Source organism: Gymnogyps californianus, chromosome 8 (genome assembly GCF_018139145.2).
Source record: "Gymnogyps californianus isolate 813 chromosome 8, ASM1813914v2, whole genome shotgun sequence".
Classification (NCBI taxonomy): domain Eukaryota; kingdom Metazoa; phylum Chordata; class Aves; order Accipitriformes; family Cathartidae; genus Gymnogyps; species Gymnogyps californianus.
This window is the reverse complement of record NC_059478.1, coordinates 7,605,241-7,624,745: the sequence shown is the minus strand read 5'-3', so window position 1 is coordinate 7,624,745 and position 19,505 is coordinate 7,605,241. Positions and strand designations below refer to the sequence as shown.

Below are 19,505 nucleotides of genomic sequence, written 5' to 3'. Positions count from 1 at the left end.
CTGCCTATTGTTATTTCATACGGCTGTTTCATGTGGCTTCCAGCCAGTTCACTTCATTTTGCAAGCTCAGAAGTTAAAGACAGATAGAACTGGCCAGAACTTTGATGAGGGACTTGTAAGGGAACAGAAACTGCTGATTCTAACAACAGCATCTTCCCTGTCAGGCACCAGTACTGTCAGGATGGCACACGAGAATTTTTCAGCTTTTAAGTAATTTTGTTGGATATAAACTTACTCCCTTCTAGGAAACTCATGTTCTTAAGTAGTTGTCAAAAAGATCTTTGGACTTAACATTTTTTGCCTTTTTTGGTTTGAGGAGTTCAAACAATAATCTTACCCGTGACAACAAGGTGCAATCAGTAGGACTATTTTAACCACATTTTAGCCTACTAGAGAACCACAAATTATATGCAAAATGGTATGCATGTGCTTCCTGTAAATACCATTACAATTCAACTCTTCTGTCAGATGCTCTTCTGTACGTCCCCTGATGAGCTGAATACAACTGTAATGAGGAACAGACCTATCCACTAGGACTTAGAATCTCTTGAGGAGCAACTGGGGACAGCTGCAGAGGATGGAAACAAGAATGGTACAATTAAATTATTATTGCACTTACTGGTATCCAGTTTTGAAAACCATCATCAGGTTGCTACAAGCTGTTCTGCAACTGCAGACAGAGCAAAGGAAGCCAGTCATAATTTTCTCACAATACAATCAAATCTTCGGCTTTTAGGCCAGGTCTTCCAGCAAAATAACAGGGAATGCAGTGTATCAGCAACAACAGAGCAATGCTTCATGCCTATCTCAAATGTTACTTTGGAGTTTTCTAACTTCAATCAGCCCTGATTATGAGCGGCTTCTCTAGGAAACAGATTTATCCCTCTTTCTCCTGTGTATGGGAGGCACCAGTAGAGATTTTCCACTGCTGCCTTGGGCCACACTTAGTTGAAAAGATTCCTGCCAAGCTGTATCCTGCCATGTCTTTGCTTCATACATTTTTGTATTTTGGAACAGCCTTTTTCAAGGTTTTACTTTCACACAACGGAAAGTTGCCAAAGGACATATCTGATTCTGTCATTTATCACCTCCTGTGGAAAAAGTGTCTTGGATACGTGTATTAGTATCAGATGTCACAACTGAAAGTAAAGACACTGTGTAGAAGATGCACTGATTTATTAATAGAATAAAAATGAAATGTAGTGACATGATTTTCCACTATTAAAGCCATAGAGACAATCAGTGTCCCATTTATATACTTGATGGTGTCATTCAGTAACTCATTCATAAACTCTGACTGACACATTCAGATCAGGTATTACAGAAACCATTTCCACAATGGAAGCAGCCTTCCTCTGTTACAAAGCGGTTAACTATGAATGCAGTCCCCACGGTTTGCAGCTGCAATCGGTCTATGGGAGGTTTTCCTATCATCTCCTCTATTTTAATTCCTGAGACTTTCTCCACCTGGAATAGCTTTTTAAAAGCCTTTCAACAGCAACAGAGCAAACCAGCTGAACTTCTTATGGGCTACAAACCCGCTCTTCAGGCAAGAAAATGCATTGAATATTATACGAAAATGGGCTCACTTCCAATATACTGTGGGGATTATTCATTAGAAGATCCTTGGCTAATTATTGGAACTTTGAGGCAACTACGACAAAGAAAAATGTTTGTAATGGAACAGCTTTAACACACTCTCTTTTGTGTGTTTCCACTTCTACATCATACATTCTGCAATGTCTTAAACTGTAACCCATCATTTTTGTTAAATCATAGCTGCTGTGATTTCATAGATAATAATGTTATCAATATATAGCTTTGTGTGATCTAGCATTATCTGAAAGAAATAGGCAAAGTGATAAATAGGAAATATTACAACTGACTTTGCAATTTGCCTCAATATGTGAATTTCCTTTAAATCAGGTACAGGGAAGAGTATCAGCTATAAAGACAATTAAAGTAAGCACTTGGGTTTCACAGGATTAAAAACCGTTGAAAACTAAGCCCTTACGGCTACAAAGGAAGAAAAACATCCCATCGCAGCTGTCAGGGGACAGAATGTGTTCAGAAGCAGACTAAGTTGTGATGTCTTCTCCTGTAGATATGTATCTCTTGCACACTGCTTGGAACAGGTATCTGTGACATCGATATGCTGAAAGCCTTTGGAAAAACCCTACTGTTCGCTTCCAAGTATCCTGTTTCAGGAAGGTACAAAACCCCATGAAGAGCTGGGCATTAGAACATGAACTTAAACCAGAATGATGATGACAGATGGTGAACCCCAAATGGGAATCTTGTGAAAAAAAGAGCCTTTAACATTTGAAAACAATATTAAAGGAAAAGAGAAATGAAGTGCATATTACTGGCACTGCAGAAGCCCAGATATAACATACAGTACACAAGCCCACAGAGAGTATATCATCCATAACCGGCTGGCTTATCTGAATATAGTAGTCATGTAGCAGAACAAGCTGGGGAGTTTCCTGGAGTCACATTTACTGCTTGAGTTTGGCTGTCCATATTGGAGAAGGATTTGGTACCGGAGTTTTGAGACTGAACCAACTGTTCAGAAATAGCAGGAGAAGCGACAGCATGGTTAGCATGCTCACTCTCCCGTGCCGTAACACTGGGAGTGGGGTTTTCCTTAGCTGTCCCAGCATGACTGTGTGACTGGCTGGCTTGTCTCCCTGCTTCTGCCTCCTGCTGCTGCAGCATCCGCTCCACCTCTATCTCAAGTTCCAGATTTTCCTCATCTGCCTCCACTTCCAGCTGCTGCATTAACTCCTCCAGCTTCCTGGCCTTGCGGAGTTCATTCTGCTGTATGATCGTGCACAGGTGCTCCGTGAGGTGCTCCTTAATCTCCGTCTTGTGTTGGAGGTCCAGCTTGGCTGCCACATACTCCGACTCAGCCTTATCATACCGCTTCCTGCAAAATCATCATCATTTCTAGTGGGTTAATTCTCAAAGCACTTTACAATCTGACACACGGACAGATACTTTAAGCACCCCTGAAATGCAATGTGCTCTGCAATGCATTATGCCAGCTATTCATGACATGCCGCTACATTAGTAAAAGGGAAGAAAATAAGCGTGAATTGATGAAATCTTCTCCTCTTGACACATCAGCCTCCACTGCTGCTGTATTCCAAGAGTTAATTGGCTCATCTGAAATCTACAGATTGAATCACGAACAAGCATTTTTACTGCCTGTTTAAGAGATGCATCACTAGCAGCAGAAAGAAACCATCAGAAATTGTAGTGTTTTCACACTTCTAATGAACACCTACCTAGTGAACTGAAACACTGCAAAACAGTTTTGTGTTTTTTCTAATCCAATCATCCACCCGACAGATACAGATGCTACAATGGTGCTATACACATTTACATTCAGATCTGGTCTAGAAGCGTACTCTTCCAGCCACCCATATATATGTTCAGAAAATCATGAGCAGCACAGATTGACACAGCATATGACATCAATAGTGATCACAACTTTTGCGTGGCAACAGATGTAGAATTTTATTGTAAGCATCCCCCTGACACACACCTCCTGCCAATTTGCACTTCCTGTTGTGACAAATATAGCAAAAAGGAAATATTCCAAATATTTATTGAGGTTAACACATCTGGGATATCTAGCACTTTAATGGTTGGTGTCCACATTAGTGATGCATCTTCCACTGCATTCAGTGAATCTGTATATTAATTCTGATTTAATTAATAGAAAAATAGATGCAATCTTGCTCATGAGGAAAGGGAACATGCAAAGGCTTTTGCAGAATGACTACGCGATGTACCTTACAGAGCATTCATAAAACTAATATTAGTGAGGTGGTTGAATAAAGAATCCAGCTGTTTTATAAAACCAGATTCAAATATCTGGTTAAACAAAGCAACAGAGAGATAGGAGAGATCCTTTGCTTAGGGAAACAGAAGGAAATAAGACATAGAAAAGCCTTCCCAAATACGTTCTTTTATATAATAATCACAAAACTTTGACCCAGCTGTAAAGGCTATGTCTGCAGCAGGCAGAAGATGCCCACTTACGTTTCCCTCACAAGAAAGTCAAGATTTCGCCGGGTCAGGTATCTGAAATGGAAAAACTAATCCTATGCTGGAAACTTTTGCACAGTTAAACGTTTGGGCTGAATTCACACATATTCTTCACATCATATTTACAAAGATTCCATTCCACAGCAATTGCCAAATGCCCCTAACTATGTTTGTGCTCAGGACTATTTAATATTGCTCTTTTTGACCCACTGAAATTATTTGTTTTAGCCCTAAAATATAAGGCAAGAACTAAAAAATTGCTTAAAAAGACACCACTTAAAAGTAAATCAGCTTTGGCTCATAATGCATAAAAACTACAACACTGAAAGTATCTAACTCGCATTTCCAAATCCTTCCCTCACAAAAAGAAAGACTTACTAAGTTCATGAAAGTCATTAAGTATTTTGTAAAGTTTATTCCCTTCATCCTACCAGCATCCCCTTTTATTATCCTCATTAAAAACTGCTTTCCAAATGTCAGAGCCTCTTGTGTTATATGCTCTTTTGCCATTAAGAATTTCAAATAGACACATTATTACAAAATTTTGGTAAGGAAATTTCCAGGAGCATTCAATGGTTTTAGAAACCAGACTTAAACCTAAAATACATTGAAAGGTTTTTCCTCTTGAGGATATGAAATTCTGTATTCATATGCACTCAGCTACTGAAACTACAGTTAATCTTAGATATTTCAAATGATAATTACACAAAAGAAATCCTTATTTTTTAGCCACCGCTGCTATTTTTTTAAAGACTAATTACAATGTTTATTGGCCTGTGGTCAACATATAGCAGAAGTCATAAGGAAAAATACACATTTAACACATTGAATCGTGAACCAAAAACCGCAACTGAACATTTCCATTTTATTAAACGGCTACATAAACATGCTGATGTTTATCTACTGATGTTGTGGTTTACCCACAACTAATAGGGTGTTCCGATTAATTTCTTGCATTTAAGGAACTCATCAGAACCAGAGTGATTAAAGGCACATTGTGAAGGCTGAAAGCTTGCTTTTTCCTTCAATTTTTGGTCCCAGTTCCAAAAGCACTTCAGCAGTATTATATGTTTTAAGCTTAATTGGTCCCATTGATTCCAACAGGACCAGAGCTGTCATCAACAAGCAAGTTTCCCTGAAAAGGACTTTCATTTTAGGACTTTTAAAAAAACTCTTTCCCCCTGAGAAGAAATAAACAACCTTGAAACAATAAAGCAGGGCTTATGGACAACTGCACAGCTAAAGCAGTAAGTACGTCTTGTGACAGCACGAAGCTGGAAAGCACAGTCTGCAGTCAGAAAACCTATTTCAGTTTCCAGATTCCAAGGGAAAAATTAGGAAATAAAAAGCACACTTTTACCTCAAGATTTGAAAGCCCCCCAGACTGTGACCGCTTTAACTACACATTATTACAATGACATAACTCCATTACTGCTTCGGTGACAGGAAACAGCATTTTCTCCTTCCACTCAGGCAGGGCTATTCCCTCCTCCCTGTCTGTCGCTTACCGGGCATAGGAGTAGTCCAAGCTGGCCTGATCAATGCGGTTCCGCAGGATGCCAATGTCAGCAGATACCATGTCATCCAGAGCTTGTAACTCCTTCTGAATCCTTTTTAGTTTCACTGTTTCAGCTTGAGTTCTTTTGGATCTGCAAAAGGAAGATGCATTTTTATTTTTTTTCTTTGCAAGCCTCTCTTCTTGACATAATGGGCCCCATTTCACTTGCAGAGCAACTAACTTCTTTAAGAGCTATTCAGAAGGTTTCTCCTTTATGGTTTAAGACTTTTGATCTTTTTTAATATCCACAGGGATCTAAAATGCCTGCTATTAAAGGACTATGGCAAAATTACGTAATGACTATAATCAAAGTGCCTAAAATGGATTGTGTTTCTTCACTGTGGAAACACACAAGAAGCTGCTGTATCTAAGTAGTTCTCAGTGTAAGGAAACAGGAAATGGCTTGGGGGGGAGCGAGAGGGGGAAGGGTATTTAGCCCTGCAAATATCCCCTTTCAAAGAAGCCCAGTTAGTAGGGGCCAAAAAGTCACCTAACCTAAGCTTGATTTCCATTTTGTAAAATTATTCCCAAAAGGCCTAGCCAAATCCCAATGAAGTCAATGGAAAGTTTTACATCAAACACAAAGGATTTCAATCAAGTCTTATGTAACCTTTTTCAACTCAGCCTATTCATTCCTAAGTTCTGAAAACTAAATGTTGCTAAGGGCAGCAAGCTTTGATGGATTTCACTCCCAAGCAAGCTAAGTAACTTTGAACAAGCTTTTACACCAGGTCCCTTTGCTGTCATTCATCACCACCAGCAAAACCATGCTTTTCAGCCACTGCTTTACACCCCAAAGCAGGTACTTGAAAGCAAGACTAGATGTGTAGGCAGTGACACCATCTCTCATTAGACCAGCTGATGCAGGTGGAGAGAAACAGGCATCCTATAGTATTGCTTAGAGGCCGAAGAAGGCCTTTGAATGTCAGACATAACTCCCTAGCTATCAGCTTCCAAGTCCTCCTCCTCTCTCATGCTCTGCTTCCAGGAGGAAGAACCCAGCCTGGTGGTCACACCCATGTTTGCTGTCCTGCGGTGACTCAGACCAAATGTACTTGTGTTTTATCTCTGCCCAGCAAAAGAAAACAAAATCTTCGGAACCTCAAAGAGAACCTTCTGCACAGTACTGGCTATGTTCACCTGTGCTACCCAAGAGCTTTGATGGGCAGAACATGACATATGTCTGGGAGAGCACCGTGAGCCTGAAAGCTTCACATCTCCTTCCTTGATCCAGTGTTATCAGCTGCTCCAATATCCTTCCCTGCAAACCTTGCCTTCCCTGCAGTCTTAAACTCTCTCGGTGGACAACACTGTACAATGCCTTAAAATCTGGTCACCTGAAAAGCAGAGCTAACAACTGTGAGAACATGTGAATTTTTACAATTTCTAATCAGCCAGTGGTAAAACAGTACCTTCTTAAACTTAAAGTTGATCATCTTCTCTTTTCAACACCCTTCACATACTAATAAGAACGAGTCAAAAGCCCAAACAGAAATAGCTATAGTTTCCCTTCATAGGTTAGGAATCAAATAAACTTTCCTTAAATCCAGTGAAAACAAATCAGGAACAGAACAGGGATGAGCATCTGAGCACCCCAACTTCCAAATATGCCCTTACTAACAGGCACAAGGACTTCAGCTGATTCTTGAATTGTGTAATAACTTTTCCATCTGTGCAGAGAGCTGCAGCTTTGGAAGCGTGAAAAGCTTAGTCGCAACTTCTTAGCCAGCACTTGTCATCAAAGGGAAATGTCGATCACAGCCGCTCACTTGTGGAGCAGTACATGCAGAGCGCAGAGAGCAGGAAAAAGTGAGATTTCAATAGAAGGTATGCAACTGGTTGCAGATGAAAAGTAATCCCTTCCTCAGGCTCAGCCCATGCTGCAGCATAGTCCCTTACCTCTCAGCAATAGCTTTGGCCAGGAGTGCCTTCTTGCGTTTATTCTTCTCTTCTATCAGCCGCTGCTCTTGCTGGAGGATTTCCCATCGTGATTTTTCCTGCCTGCTCATTGACAAGAAGATCAAAATTAATAGAAAGTTCATTTCTCCCCCTGTTCCCCAAATGACACAAGTATTCACCATCATATTTCCTGAAGCAAACTCTAAAAATGTCAAAGGAACAATAAACAGGTTTCAGTTCTGAGGAAAGAAGAATCATCTGCAAGAAGTCATTCAGACCAATAAAACATTTCCAGATGAAACCTGCTGATCAGAACAAAAATCTTCATAAGCAAGTAAGCTGCTGGTTAATTCAGCTTTGCTGGAAGAAAGAGCATACAGCACTTTTTCAGAAATGGATGGAATTTTTCATTTAAAGGATGTGCTTCCCCACTAGGTAGAAGCAGTTTCAAGTTTCTTACTGGCTGTTACAAGTCGCCATCTGTTCAGTCTGCCAACACAGCCTCTTTTTTGGAAATGTTTTTTCCATAAAACAGATCCTTTCACAGGTCTGCTTTACCATACAGCCCCCAAAATAATTAAACTGATACAAATGAAAGGCTGGTAAAAGTTACAATGAAAATGAGCAACGAGGAAGAACAAGAACTCACTGTTGCCACCAGGAAGAGAGTTATATGGATTCCATTTCCTAGGCTACATCTACTAAGAGATACACAACCAGCCCCAGAGGATGGAAGGCAAGGTCTCAGGTGAGAGGGGACAACCTGTGTCAATGCAACTGGGCAGGATTAAGGAGAAACAAAAACTGCTTTGCCGCTTTTCCACCCTGTTGGGTTCTTCATGCCCTCTCTCAAGAAGTCTCAGCTTAAAAATAGCTTAGCTTAAAAATACCGAAGTAACTCAGCTATGTTAATCTTAACAACCATTTCTGCACAAGAATATCTCTTCAGACTTCTCCTCATCACCCTATTCCTAAAACCTCATATAGAGAAATATTTTTAATAAGATTTAAATTTGAGTGCACAGGCTGAGATGAATTCAGCAGATTCAGGGGGTGGTTGCTGCAGCTAAATGTCATTTGCTCCCCACAGAGTGAAAAACTTCTCTGCAAAGCTTCTCCCCAGTCAAACAGTGTCTGTATTTTTCACCACCAGGAAGGAGCTGAACAGCTAGTACTACTGGTGAGCTGCACCCACACAGGGAATTTGACGCTGCTCTTCAAAGTCCTGCTATTCTGGCAAAGGGACAGCTATCTGCAGGTAGGTGATCCCAGCCAGGAGCCGGGCAGGTAAATGGCAGGCAGCGTGGCCAGCAGCTGCAGCCTCTCAAGGCGCATCTCTGCAAAACAGAACCTCGCGGATCCTTTTGAGTTTTGAATTCGAGAGAAGCCACGCGCTGCTTCTCCACACAAGTGTTGCTGAATGCCACAGTCCTGCCTCTCCAGCGGGAAGCACCTTCAGTCCCCTCTGAGATCCTACGGACAGATCTAACCAGAGATAGGCTCTGGCACACCACACCTGGAAAGCTGCTGATCCCTGTTTTGGGGGAATACAAATGATGCATGGAAGTTTGGTGACCAGCTAGTGTTCGTTGATTATATCGGGCAGAAAACTTTGTGCCTGCATAGGAACTCAAGGCTGGAGCAGCATTGTTAAAGTGTTTTAAAAATAAACTATATGCCCTAGAAAAAGAATTCATCCTTTCGCCCCTCACACTTTGCTTTGCCCACTGAGGAAAAAAAGAAAATTAGCACTTGGATACAGACAGGAAAACAAACGTGAAGAGGTAAAAACAAGTAATTTCTCATACTGGAAATGCCTGCCCTCTCTAGCATTTAGACAGCAGCTTCCTTTTATAGGCTACTATCTGAATTCTGGATGATGAACTAAGTAATTGCCACATTCAGTCAGACTCCCAGAGAGCCATGTTCAGTACTGTTTCCTTTGTCTCTCTCACATGTATCAGTTTGATGCTTCTGAGGGAGACAGGCACCCCACTGCGGGCCAATGCGCAGGGTGAGAGCCTTGAGATTGGTCTCATCTTGAATCATAAAAGCTAGAGAAGTCCTTACACCTGAAATTTTACCTCCTTACCAACACTTTTGGCATTAACAAATCTGCAGCAATATTGTAAAGGGGAACACAGAGTTAAATGAATCACAGCATATCTACTCCCAAAAGGGCTTTTTGTAGTGGCTGCTGGCTTGTCTACACAGCATGACAGTGAGATTAAGTCTTCCTAAACCATTAAGACAGTCCCACATCTTGGGCGCTTTATGATGTACAGTCCCACGGCCACAGGAAATTATCTGAAGACAGCACAGTGTGTATCTGCATGAATTACACTACAGAATTTGGTCCTGAATCAGGTTTAACCCATGTAGAGATGAAAAGCAAAGGTTCAATGCAGACGAAGCAAACATGATCTCTCAGACCTTCCTATTAGATACAGAAAAGTTCACTTCACAACAAAAGAATGAATCAATACAGAATAATAAAACCCATCCCCTGATTTTACCGACTTACTAACAATTCCACTTTCTTTTTCTCCACTTTGGAGTTCGGCTTTGCAGGGCGGGTCTGGGCATTGTCGCTGCCATTACAGGGATCTACCGGTGTCACTTCTTTCTGCTGGTCTCGGCTGTCACTTTGCCTTTGATCTCCTGCTGAAGGAGGATGAGGTGGTGGCACAGGCTGCTGAGGATGACAAGGCTTGTGTTTTGGTACAGAAAGCAACTGCTCAGGAGGAACAGAGGCTGCTCCACCCTGCAGTCCCAGCTTCTGACATTGCTGCTGGAGGGCTTTTTCTCGTTGCAATTGCTTCCGGCTCTTATTCACAGTGTGAGGGCGATGCTGCTGCTCCAAGGGTTCATACAAATCTATCGATGGATGAGAGGGAGAAACAGGATTAAAACCAAATCTTAAGATCAAAGACAGACTCTGTGAATTAGCTTTTCTGGGCAAGCAAACTGGTGCAAAACCAACACAAGGAAAAGACATGCCAGGGTGTCAAGGGAAGGCAATGTGGGGGAAAACCCAGGAAATGTTTTGTTAGCCTAAGAATCAGGAGTTTTAAAGGATCTGAGCATCCAAAATGAGGACAGGAAGGAATAAGGGGCCTGGACTGCGGGACTAAAGGAGGAACCATAGGGAGGAGCGAGGCGGCTCTTGGGACAATCATGGAGAGACGGATCTAGGGCTAACGAAGGGTCCCAGGCAGGCTGGTGGGCAAACTGGGGGTTCATAAAGTGAAGAATGGGGAAGAACAAGATGACAGATGGGCAAAGAGGAGGCTGGGAACATAAGTGGGGTAGTGGACAGACATGTGGGTGCAGGACAAGGGGCTGGAGAGTGTGGAAACGTGACAGAGAGGCTGCGGGCGGAGAGACAGAGGGGCTGGATGGGAGACTGAGGGGAGCAGTGAGAGATGGGGCCTGGACGGGAGGGGCCGAAGGACTGGCTGGGGGAAACGAGGGGCTGCCTGGAGAAGCTGAGGTGTTTGATGCGCGGATGGATTCGATGAGCTGAGGGGATGGCCAGAGGTGTGGATGTAGGGGGCTGAGGGGACGAAGGGAGGGAGGTGCAGCTGCGGGGGCTGACGGGGTGCCGAGGGCCCGGAGGCTTCCCCGCTCCGCGCCGTTCCCGGCCCCGCTGCTCCCCCCTCACCGGGGCGGGCGCTGCGGCCGGCCCGGTCCCGAGCCCCGGCCCCCGCCAGAGCCCGGTCGCGGTCCGTACCTGGGCGCTGGCCCCGCAGGCGGCGCAGCTCCTCCTGCGAGAAGCCAGCCCAGGCCTCGGCCATGGCGCTTCCTCCTTCCGCTGACGGGGCGCCGCGGCAGGCAGGCAGGCCCCGAGGCTGCCCCGCCACCGCCGCCCGCTCGCCGCAGGCGAACGCCGCGGACAGCCCCGGCCGGCGGCGCCGGGGGGGGGGGGGGGGTCCTCGCGCCTCCACGGCAACGCGGCGGAGCGGGCAAGATGGCGCCCTGAGGAGGCGGGGAGGAGCAGGCCGCGGGCGGGGGGTCTTGAGCGGGAGGGAGCGGGGCCGGCCCTTCGCGGGTGTCGCTGGACTCCGTAGGTGACAGGGCCCGGAGGCCGCAGGCCGCCCCCGGCTTGCCGCTCACCGGCGGGGCAGCCCCAGGGCTCCTCAGCGGGCGGGCAGGCCCAGCGCCCCGTCGGTGGGTCCGCTGGGCTGTCACGGCCGCGGTGCTCCTGGCGCAGCACCCGGGCTGCAGGGAGAGCTGGCCGTGCAGGCAGGGCTGCCGTGGGCTTGGCACACGGCATCTGCAGCTCTGCCGTGCGCGGTACGCTGCGTGGGGCACATCCCGGGCGCTCCTAAGAACGTAATGCCATGAAGAGCTCAGTGAGCCCCGGCTGATTAGGCATAAACGAAGAGGAGAAGCCGCTCCCAAATAAAGCAAGGTTCAAGGAGCATCACCACGGCCCCCTGGTCACTTATAATTTGTGCTTAGGTAGGTAGAAGAGCAGGTGAGATGCCTGCTCCAGTGCATCTAGAGCTGCGTTTGCAGGGTATACAGAGCACGTCTTTGGGACCTGTGTAGTAAGGGAGCTACGAGGCAGGGACATCTGCACGGCTAGGTGCTGATGTGCTTTAGTAAGTAAGTTACAGTGACGTCACTGTGAGGAAATCAGCAAGGAAAAGTAGTATTTTGCCCATACTGGTGTTTCTGAAGGTCTGCTTTGACCATTATGCACAAGGATGCACACACATACTTCTATCCTTAGGTATAAACTGAAAAGGTCCTCCAACATACAGCAATATTCTCTCAGTAGCCATGAAAACAAGCTTTTTTTCCATCCAGCCCAAACTCTTGTGGCTGCTTTAAGCCTATCATCAGAGGTCTTGCAGATGAGCTTACCTCCCACCAGGAGAAAGCCGGCTGGAACACAAGGGCATGAGCCCCAGGCTTAGCTGAAGCAGTCCAGGGGACTGGAGGCTTAAATAATACATCATCGGCAATAAAACGGGGACGTTTTCAGTGCCTAACCACATCCCTCCCCGTTTCCAATCTGTAAGGGATTAGTCAAGCTCTGAAGTATTGCTGTCTCCCAGAGCAATCTCATAACTCGATGACCATGTATGACTTTGCAATTTATCGCAGCAGCACTTTTAACAGCTCCTGCGTGACTAATGCGTCCCATAAATACCGGCCCCAGTCAGAGGAGTAAGTGGTCCTGAACTGCCACTCACTGGCAGGCGGTAAGTGTTTCTGATCAGATTTGGCCGAGTGCCTTTGGGGAGCAGAAGTGCCACCGTTTTTCACCCGCAGCTTAGCTGTAGGCCTTGATACCGAGCGGAGGCGTCGCGGGCATCCAGCGGAGGAGAAGGGGAGCGTGGTTGTCTCGATTCTGTCAGCGCTGACCGGGAGGTCCTTCCCGGGTGAGCCTGGTGCAGAGGGATGCCGAGCAGCCCTTCAGATGGAATTACGGCTTCCTCTGGGAAACCTGACTGAGCACAGAAGAGATCTGAACGAGAACCATAATCCAACCTTGACTCAAATGCTCTCAAACTCCAGGGAGTCCAGACAGCAAAACCAGGTGTCAGCTTGAATTTTACAATGAATCAGTGTTGGCCAGCCCAACAAGGGTTAGCCTACAACAAGGTGTAGGCACCTAACTCCCTTTTAGATGCCTGTATAGGAATCGGGAATCTAAATTTGTCCTGATATGTAAATCATTGTAATGGGCTGTACCAAGCCCACAGATATCAACCGAATGTGCTTCACGAAGCACAAATGCCAGATCTCATTCTTGAACCTTAGTTCTTTCTTCTCTTCCAAGTTTTAATGCTACAAACAAAAATGAAGCACCATATTCACTTTATTGCCGCAGATATTCCAGGCATAAAACTCCCACGTGTTTTATAGAAAAAGTATAAAGACTTTTGAGTTGTTAACTATAATGCTATAGGCAAAGCAGCAATCCGTTTTAACAGTTTCCATCAGCCAAAGGTTTAATTACCAGCCGTTGGGCCAGCGTTCTCCAGGAACAATTATATCGCAGTGAAGTCATTTCACGGGGCATTTACCAACAGCAGATTTAGAAAACGGAGGCTGGCCGTGTTCTCTGGCCGATTGAAGTCCCGTGAGCGTAACATGGCACTGAACATTTGCCACCTAGGAATAAAGTGTTTTCCAAGCAAACGTTGCTACAACACAGGCTGGACAAGGCCAGATGAAGAGAAAATAGAAACCTTCTTTTCCATCCCCTGGAGCAACATCCCAAGCAACAACGCAAACCTTTCTTTTACATCTGGGGCTGGATTTGAGTCCCGTATCTTTTTGTGCTTCAGGAGCTGCTCTCTCGCTAGCAGACCTGGAGACTTCTGTGACTGCTGCATCCGTTTTCTGTTGGTCTAATTGGCCTGGAGTCTGCTGGCTCTAGAAGCAGCAAGCGCCAACAGATCGCAAAAACATCCTTTCTTGTGCAATTCCCAAATCAGTGTGGAAATGTCATCAATGGCTGGCAAATTGGGCTCTCCAGGTCAGACCTCAGGGTCAGACCTCAGATGACATTTCAACCCAGGACAGATACAATTTGTACCAGGACATAACTTCAATTTGCATCGGTTTAGTTCATACTTAAAACTTTAGGGGTTTTTAAGAGCCAAATAAGCTCTTCCAGCAAGGGGCTCCCTGACTTAGATGTATGTTTTTAACTCTATTCTACTCACCACTCTCCGCACTGTTGCAGTAACGCACAAAGCAACATTTTCCCAGTAAAAGATTGAGCCCTAATGTGAGACAGGGAAAGACATGTATAGGGAAGGACAATTTCCTTTCTGCTTGTGTTTCAGACCCCGTCGTGAGCTCCTGAGGACTTTGATATATAATTCAAGAGGCCTGGGAAAAAAACATCCTGAAAGAAACAGAGCCAAAAATTCCTAAATCTGTTTATTTCTCTTTCTAATGAAAAAAATCTATCAAACTGTATCCATGTCAATACTATCCCATCTTTTACCAGAGCATAACGCAGGCTGGATTAGGAAGAATCACCATGTCCAACCGAGCCATGGCACTGTGTGAGCAAGGAGCAAGTCCTGCCTTTTGAGAATAACTCATGATTTAATTTGTTCCTTAAAGGAAGCTTTTGACATCCACGCTGTGAAAGTTTCTCTTGCTGATTCTCTGCTGAACTGTCCAGGCAGCTTCCAAGCCTGAGATGAGTAATTTAATTTCTTAGCGTGGCACTGAAAGCAAGAGGGCACTTCAGGTGTTGAGGCTGCAAACACCCGCGTACGGAGCTGTAACTTCTCTGCAGTTTGTTGAAGGCGATCTGATTTCGCCCATTTTTCAGTGGGCTATGGATTAGGTTCTGCCTCGAGCCTTGTATCGATACCGGTCTCTGTGTGCAGTGGGTTTTTTTACTGATGTCCTGGTTTCGGCTGGGACAGAGTTAACTCTCTTCTTAGTAGCTGGTACAGTGCTGTGTTTTGGATTTAGTGGGAGAATGATGTTGATAACACGCTGATGTTTTAGTTGTTGCTAAGTAGCGCTTATCTTAAGCCAAGGACTTTTCAGTTTCCCATGCTCTGCCAGCAAGCAGGTGTGCAAGAAGCTGGGAGGGAGCAGAGCTGGGGCAGCTGACCTGAACTAGCCAAAGGGATATTCCATACCATAGAACATCATGCCCAGTATATAAATGGGGGGAGTTGGCCGGGAGGCGCGGATTGCGGCTCGGGCATCGGTCAGCGGGTGGTGAGCAATTGCATTGTGCATCACTTGTCTTTTCTTGGGTGTTATTTCTTTTTTGTTGTTGTATTCCTTTTCATTACAATTATTATTATTCTTAGTTAGTAGTGTGTTTTACTTTAGTTATTAAACTTATCTCAACCCACGAGTTTTACTTTTTTTCCTTTCCTCCTCCCCACCCCACTGGGAGGGGGGAGGGCGAAGCGGCTGCGCGGTGCTGAGTTGCTGGCTGGGGTTAAACCACGACGACTGCTTAAATACCCTGAAGGCTGAGAGCTCTCCATTAGGAAACACCAGACACAGAAACCAAGGTGGAAATTAGCTCGGCTGAGCCTGGCCCCCAGGCCCAGATCCAAAACAGTATACGAGCATGTCTGTAACCTCAGCCATGTGCTAACGCCCTGTTCTTTAATTGGGCACCTTACTGGGTGGATCCGGGGAAGTGCCAGGATGCCTGGCTCGGCACCAGCCTGCTCCTAACCGGGTGCTCGAGGCCGTAGCTGCATTTGGAACCCAGAGCTCAGCCCACAGCAGGCTGGGGCTCTGAGTGCAACGAGATAATATAACGGTGTTACAGCACCTCGGCTCTGGAAGAGGTTAACAGTGGGTGCTGTGTGTTTTACTCTGCCTCTTGGCTGCTTTATTCTGGATAGAAAACCATAGCCAGCGATTCAAACCCCTGTAACGCTGCGAGAGCACAGCCCCAGCGTTGTCCTGCAGTTACCATCCGTACTGCAATGGGCTGGCTTGAGGATTTATGCAAAAATGCAGGTATATCTAATGGAAATAGTGTTTCCACTGTAAAATGAATTATTCTCTTTCTGGAGTGAGGTGAGAAAACTGAATTAAAAAAATACAGCATTATTCTGTGTCCCCAGTTTCTGTTCCCTTTAACTGCCTGGTAAGTGGGATGAAGTTAGCACTTGTCTTTCCTGGGACCAAGGCAGTCTTTTGGTTTGTAAGGATTTCTTGGAGAGAAACAAAAATCCACTTACCTAAAGAGCTACCGAGTGAAAAAAAACAACATTGGAAACCTGCTTTTTAAACCATATAAACCAATGCTTTTCAACATGTTTTGATTTGTGGATCTTTATATATTTTCTAGTGAAGAGGCAAGACACTTATGCAGCAAGTTTAAGGCTGTGACCTTGCTTCCTCTGAGTTACCTTTCACAGAGACCTTAGGAGTAATCTCTTGACCCCTGGGCTAAGGCCGTGGTTTGAAACCACAGCTGTTTTACTTTAAAAGGTCCAAATTTTGCCTCTCAAATCCCAGCGAAAGGGGGGACACGTCCTAGCAGGGCTCCCAGCAGGTATCTCTCCTCTCCTTGCAGGATGCTGCAGGGCTGTCTACGGCACCAGTGGGACCACAGAAAAAAGTCTCAATAGGGCCAGGGGCGTGCCATATGAAGACACAGTGCAGGGCTACAGAAATCGGTATGATTTTTCCCGTGGACTCCAGCAGGCTGCAAATTCCCCATCCAGACCTGCAGACACCACGTTTTCCTTGCTGAGGGTGCCCGGGGCTGTCAGCAGCCAAACTGGGGGGAAGAGATGGTCCCACGGGCACAGGGGCTCCACACCACGCCGGGGCGAAACCCGCTCCTCTATGCATCCCGAGCAGGGCTGGTGACAAGCGGAGCTGGGTGGGGAGAGCGGCGTGTTCTTCCAGGACACTTCTCATTACAGTGATATGTTTGCTTTGAAACTGAGCCTCAAAACATCTCAGCTTTTAAGGTCCCCACCCCATGTTTTCTTGTTTCAACTTCTGAGCTTTTTCCTTAAGATAAGTTCAGCTTTCAGAAAATAAAATCTGAACTGAAAGGAAGCTCAGCATGCAATATGAATGTTTTCTTTTTAAAAAAAAGTTAAAATTCTTACTGACATTTTTAAGTCTTTCTTTCTTTCCTCACTGATACTATTTAAGATAAGTTTTCCGTACAGACAAAAATATTCCGTAGTAATTCCTCATCTTAAAATATTTGCATGAAAAAAAATCTAAACAGGATTAAAAGCTGGCTAAATAAAAGCACCTTTAGAAAAAGGCTGGTAAAATAAAATAAAATTAATCCTGACCAGAAATATCATGAAGATTATAAATTTACCACTTTGGATGGGAAAACCAGAGCTGAGCAGTAAAACAAGTGGAAATGATCAATTATTGACATATATTTTCATATAGCTTAGGAATTATTTTTGCAGCTAATGACTTTAACAAGATACTTTCTAAATAGTTTTTAAGTATCTTTAAAAAAATACTTTTTAAAACCCGAGTTAAATATTTCATGACAGTTCTATAATGCTTTTAATTGCATTGCTCAATATAAAAGTTGTAATTCAAACATTTAAATAGAAAAATTAGAAAGCAATTGCTTTAATTCTAACCATTTGTGTAAAAATTATAATCTGACTGTCAAAACAGTTGATAAAACTAGAGATTTGAAGAGAAATTTGCTAAATGTTTATTATCTTTGGCATAACATGAGTGATTAGAACCACTGCGCTAAACAAACTGAATTTTCATCAAACAAACTTATTGTTGTTACATGCTCAAGTGAATGAACTGTGGTTGTTTAGTCTGGATGGGAGGGAAGTGTAGGGGAGAAGACATGATAATAGTCTTTAAATATATAAAACACAGCTGTAAAGAGACAGGGGTAATGTGTTTTCAGTGTCCATGGTGGATAGGTGAAGAAGAAAGCGAGACCCAGGCTAGAGATGAGGAGTGGCTTCCCAGCAGTTAGGGCAGCAAAACACGGAGAGAATTGACTTACGACCACCACAGAGTCACCATCACCAGATATTTTTAACAATAAACATCTGTTGGGCAAGGCAGAGGAAAGGTCAATGCAGCCCTGGGAGAAGGGGATGCAGTTTTTGGTGATTTCAGGTGTGTGGATCCCCACACAGGTTCCAGAGGAGGTGGGGACCCACAGACACCCCATGGGTGCAGGCTTGCAGGCTGCTGTGCAACATTTTTGACCTTGCTTTGCTGAATTAATTTTTGTTGGCCCATTCGAGAGAACCCACATCCCATCAGGGTGTGCTGGCTGCCAGCTGAGAACTGGCCAGCTCCTGACACCTCTCCCAGCCTTCTTCCTGTGACTGTGATGCTTCCCACACCATTCCCACTGCTGTCACGGCCCCATCACCCTTCTCACAGGCACACACATCTGCACCACCGGCTGTACCACTTTTGGTGCCAGCCAGCTGTGTAGCTCCTGCCACCTCTGCAAAAGTCTGTGTGGGAAATCATCGTCTTTTCATGGCAAGAGAGAAGGACAGATGGTTGCCAAACCCAAGGAGCCAGCAGTGTTTGTAATATGTATTTGCAGTAGACTATTGTCTACTGTATGATGTGAAAATCACTTTATTACCATAACGTGCCAAATATCCCCAATGTGACAGCCGAGTCCAACGCGTGCTAGGGCCAGTTCGTGTATCTCCTTCCAGATACGCAAGCCACATGCTGGAGGATGCTGTCCTCTCACCTCTCCCGACTCAATGCCGCTGCAACTCAGCAAGCTGGGATGAGACAACTCCCTTCTGCAAGCGAAATGCTGGTGGCCCTCAGGGTGCGATGTGGGAGCCTGCTCCCATCCTCTTGCATCCCCACAAGGTACCCCAGAAATGCTGCCGCTCGTGTGATGAAGGCATAGCGCTGAACCAGTGTACACTGTTTTGGCTCGTTTTCAGCCAGGTGGCTGAAGGGACACCAGGGCAGGTCACGTATTCAGTGCCAAAGGAGGATGTGTGACAACACCTACCTATTTGCTGAACAAGCCGTCCCCTCATGTTTCCTGTATCCTTGCAGTAAGGTACTGGACATTTCTCCATGGAGTCTTGTCCAGAGCACAACCACCTCCTCCTCGTCCAGGGTCTCTGGAGGTGTCTGCAACACAAATATTAAGGAAGAACAACCAAGCATCTCACATGGCAAAGGAATCCATTTGGAGACCAGCAAGCTGCAGGCTCTTCAGGACACGCACTGGCTTGCTTCACCTCTCCATCCTGCAAACGCTTAAGCTACAACAGACAGATGTGCAGGGTTAGGACCTCACTGTCCCCTCAGCTGCCCGGTACTGCCCTGCAGCCACGACGAGATGTTAGGGGAGCCCAAGTCAGCCAGGTTATCCTCAGCACTGTAAACAAGTGCTCTGAGATAGCGTGGCCAATTTTGTGTGCAGCACTCCAGCGTCACCTGGAACGAACGCTACCTGTGGTGCACCATGTCAGGAGTGCCTGCGCCCGGCCAGCTCGCGAGCACTCGCTGAGCTCCGAGGGATGGT

At 45.3% G+C, this 19,505-nt stretch overlaps 1 protein-coding gene across 3 annotated transcripts; it reads right to left on the bottom strand.

Moving 5' to 3' along the window:
• Positions 1-1,159: 1,159 nt before the first annotated feature.
• Positions 1,160-19,113, bottom strand: GORAB (golgin, RAB6 interacting). Of its 3 annotated transcripts, none has more exons than XM_050901365.1 (5): positions 18,984-19,113; positions 10,042-10,390; positions 7,514-7,615; positions 5,565-5,705; positions 1,160-2,929 (listed from the first exon to the last, which is right to left on the bottom strand). In XM_050901365.1, the coding sequence occupies exons 1-5, from the start codon at positions 19,051-19,053 to the stop codon at positions 2,458-2,460; spliced, it is 1,134 nt and encodes a 377-aa protein (XP_050757322.1). In that variant the 5' UTR covers positions 19,054-19,113; the 3' UTR covers positions 1,160-2,457. The 3 variants fall into 3 exon arrangements, with proteins under 3 accessions (XP_050757322.1, XP_050757323.1, XP_050757324.1); XM_050901366.1 differs by lacking the exon at positions 18,984-19,113 and adding an exon at positions 11,247-11,310; XM_050901367.1 differs by lacking the exons at positions 1,160-2,929; positions 18,984-19,113 and adding an exon at positions 11,259-11,310 and having other exon boundaries at positions 5,561-5,705.
• Between the last annotated feature and the right edge of the window lie 392 nt (positions 19,114-19,505).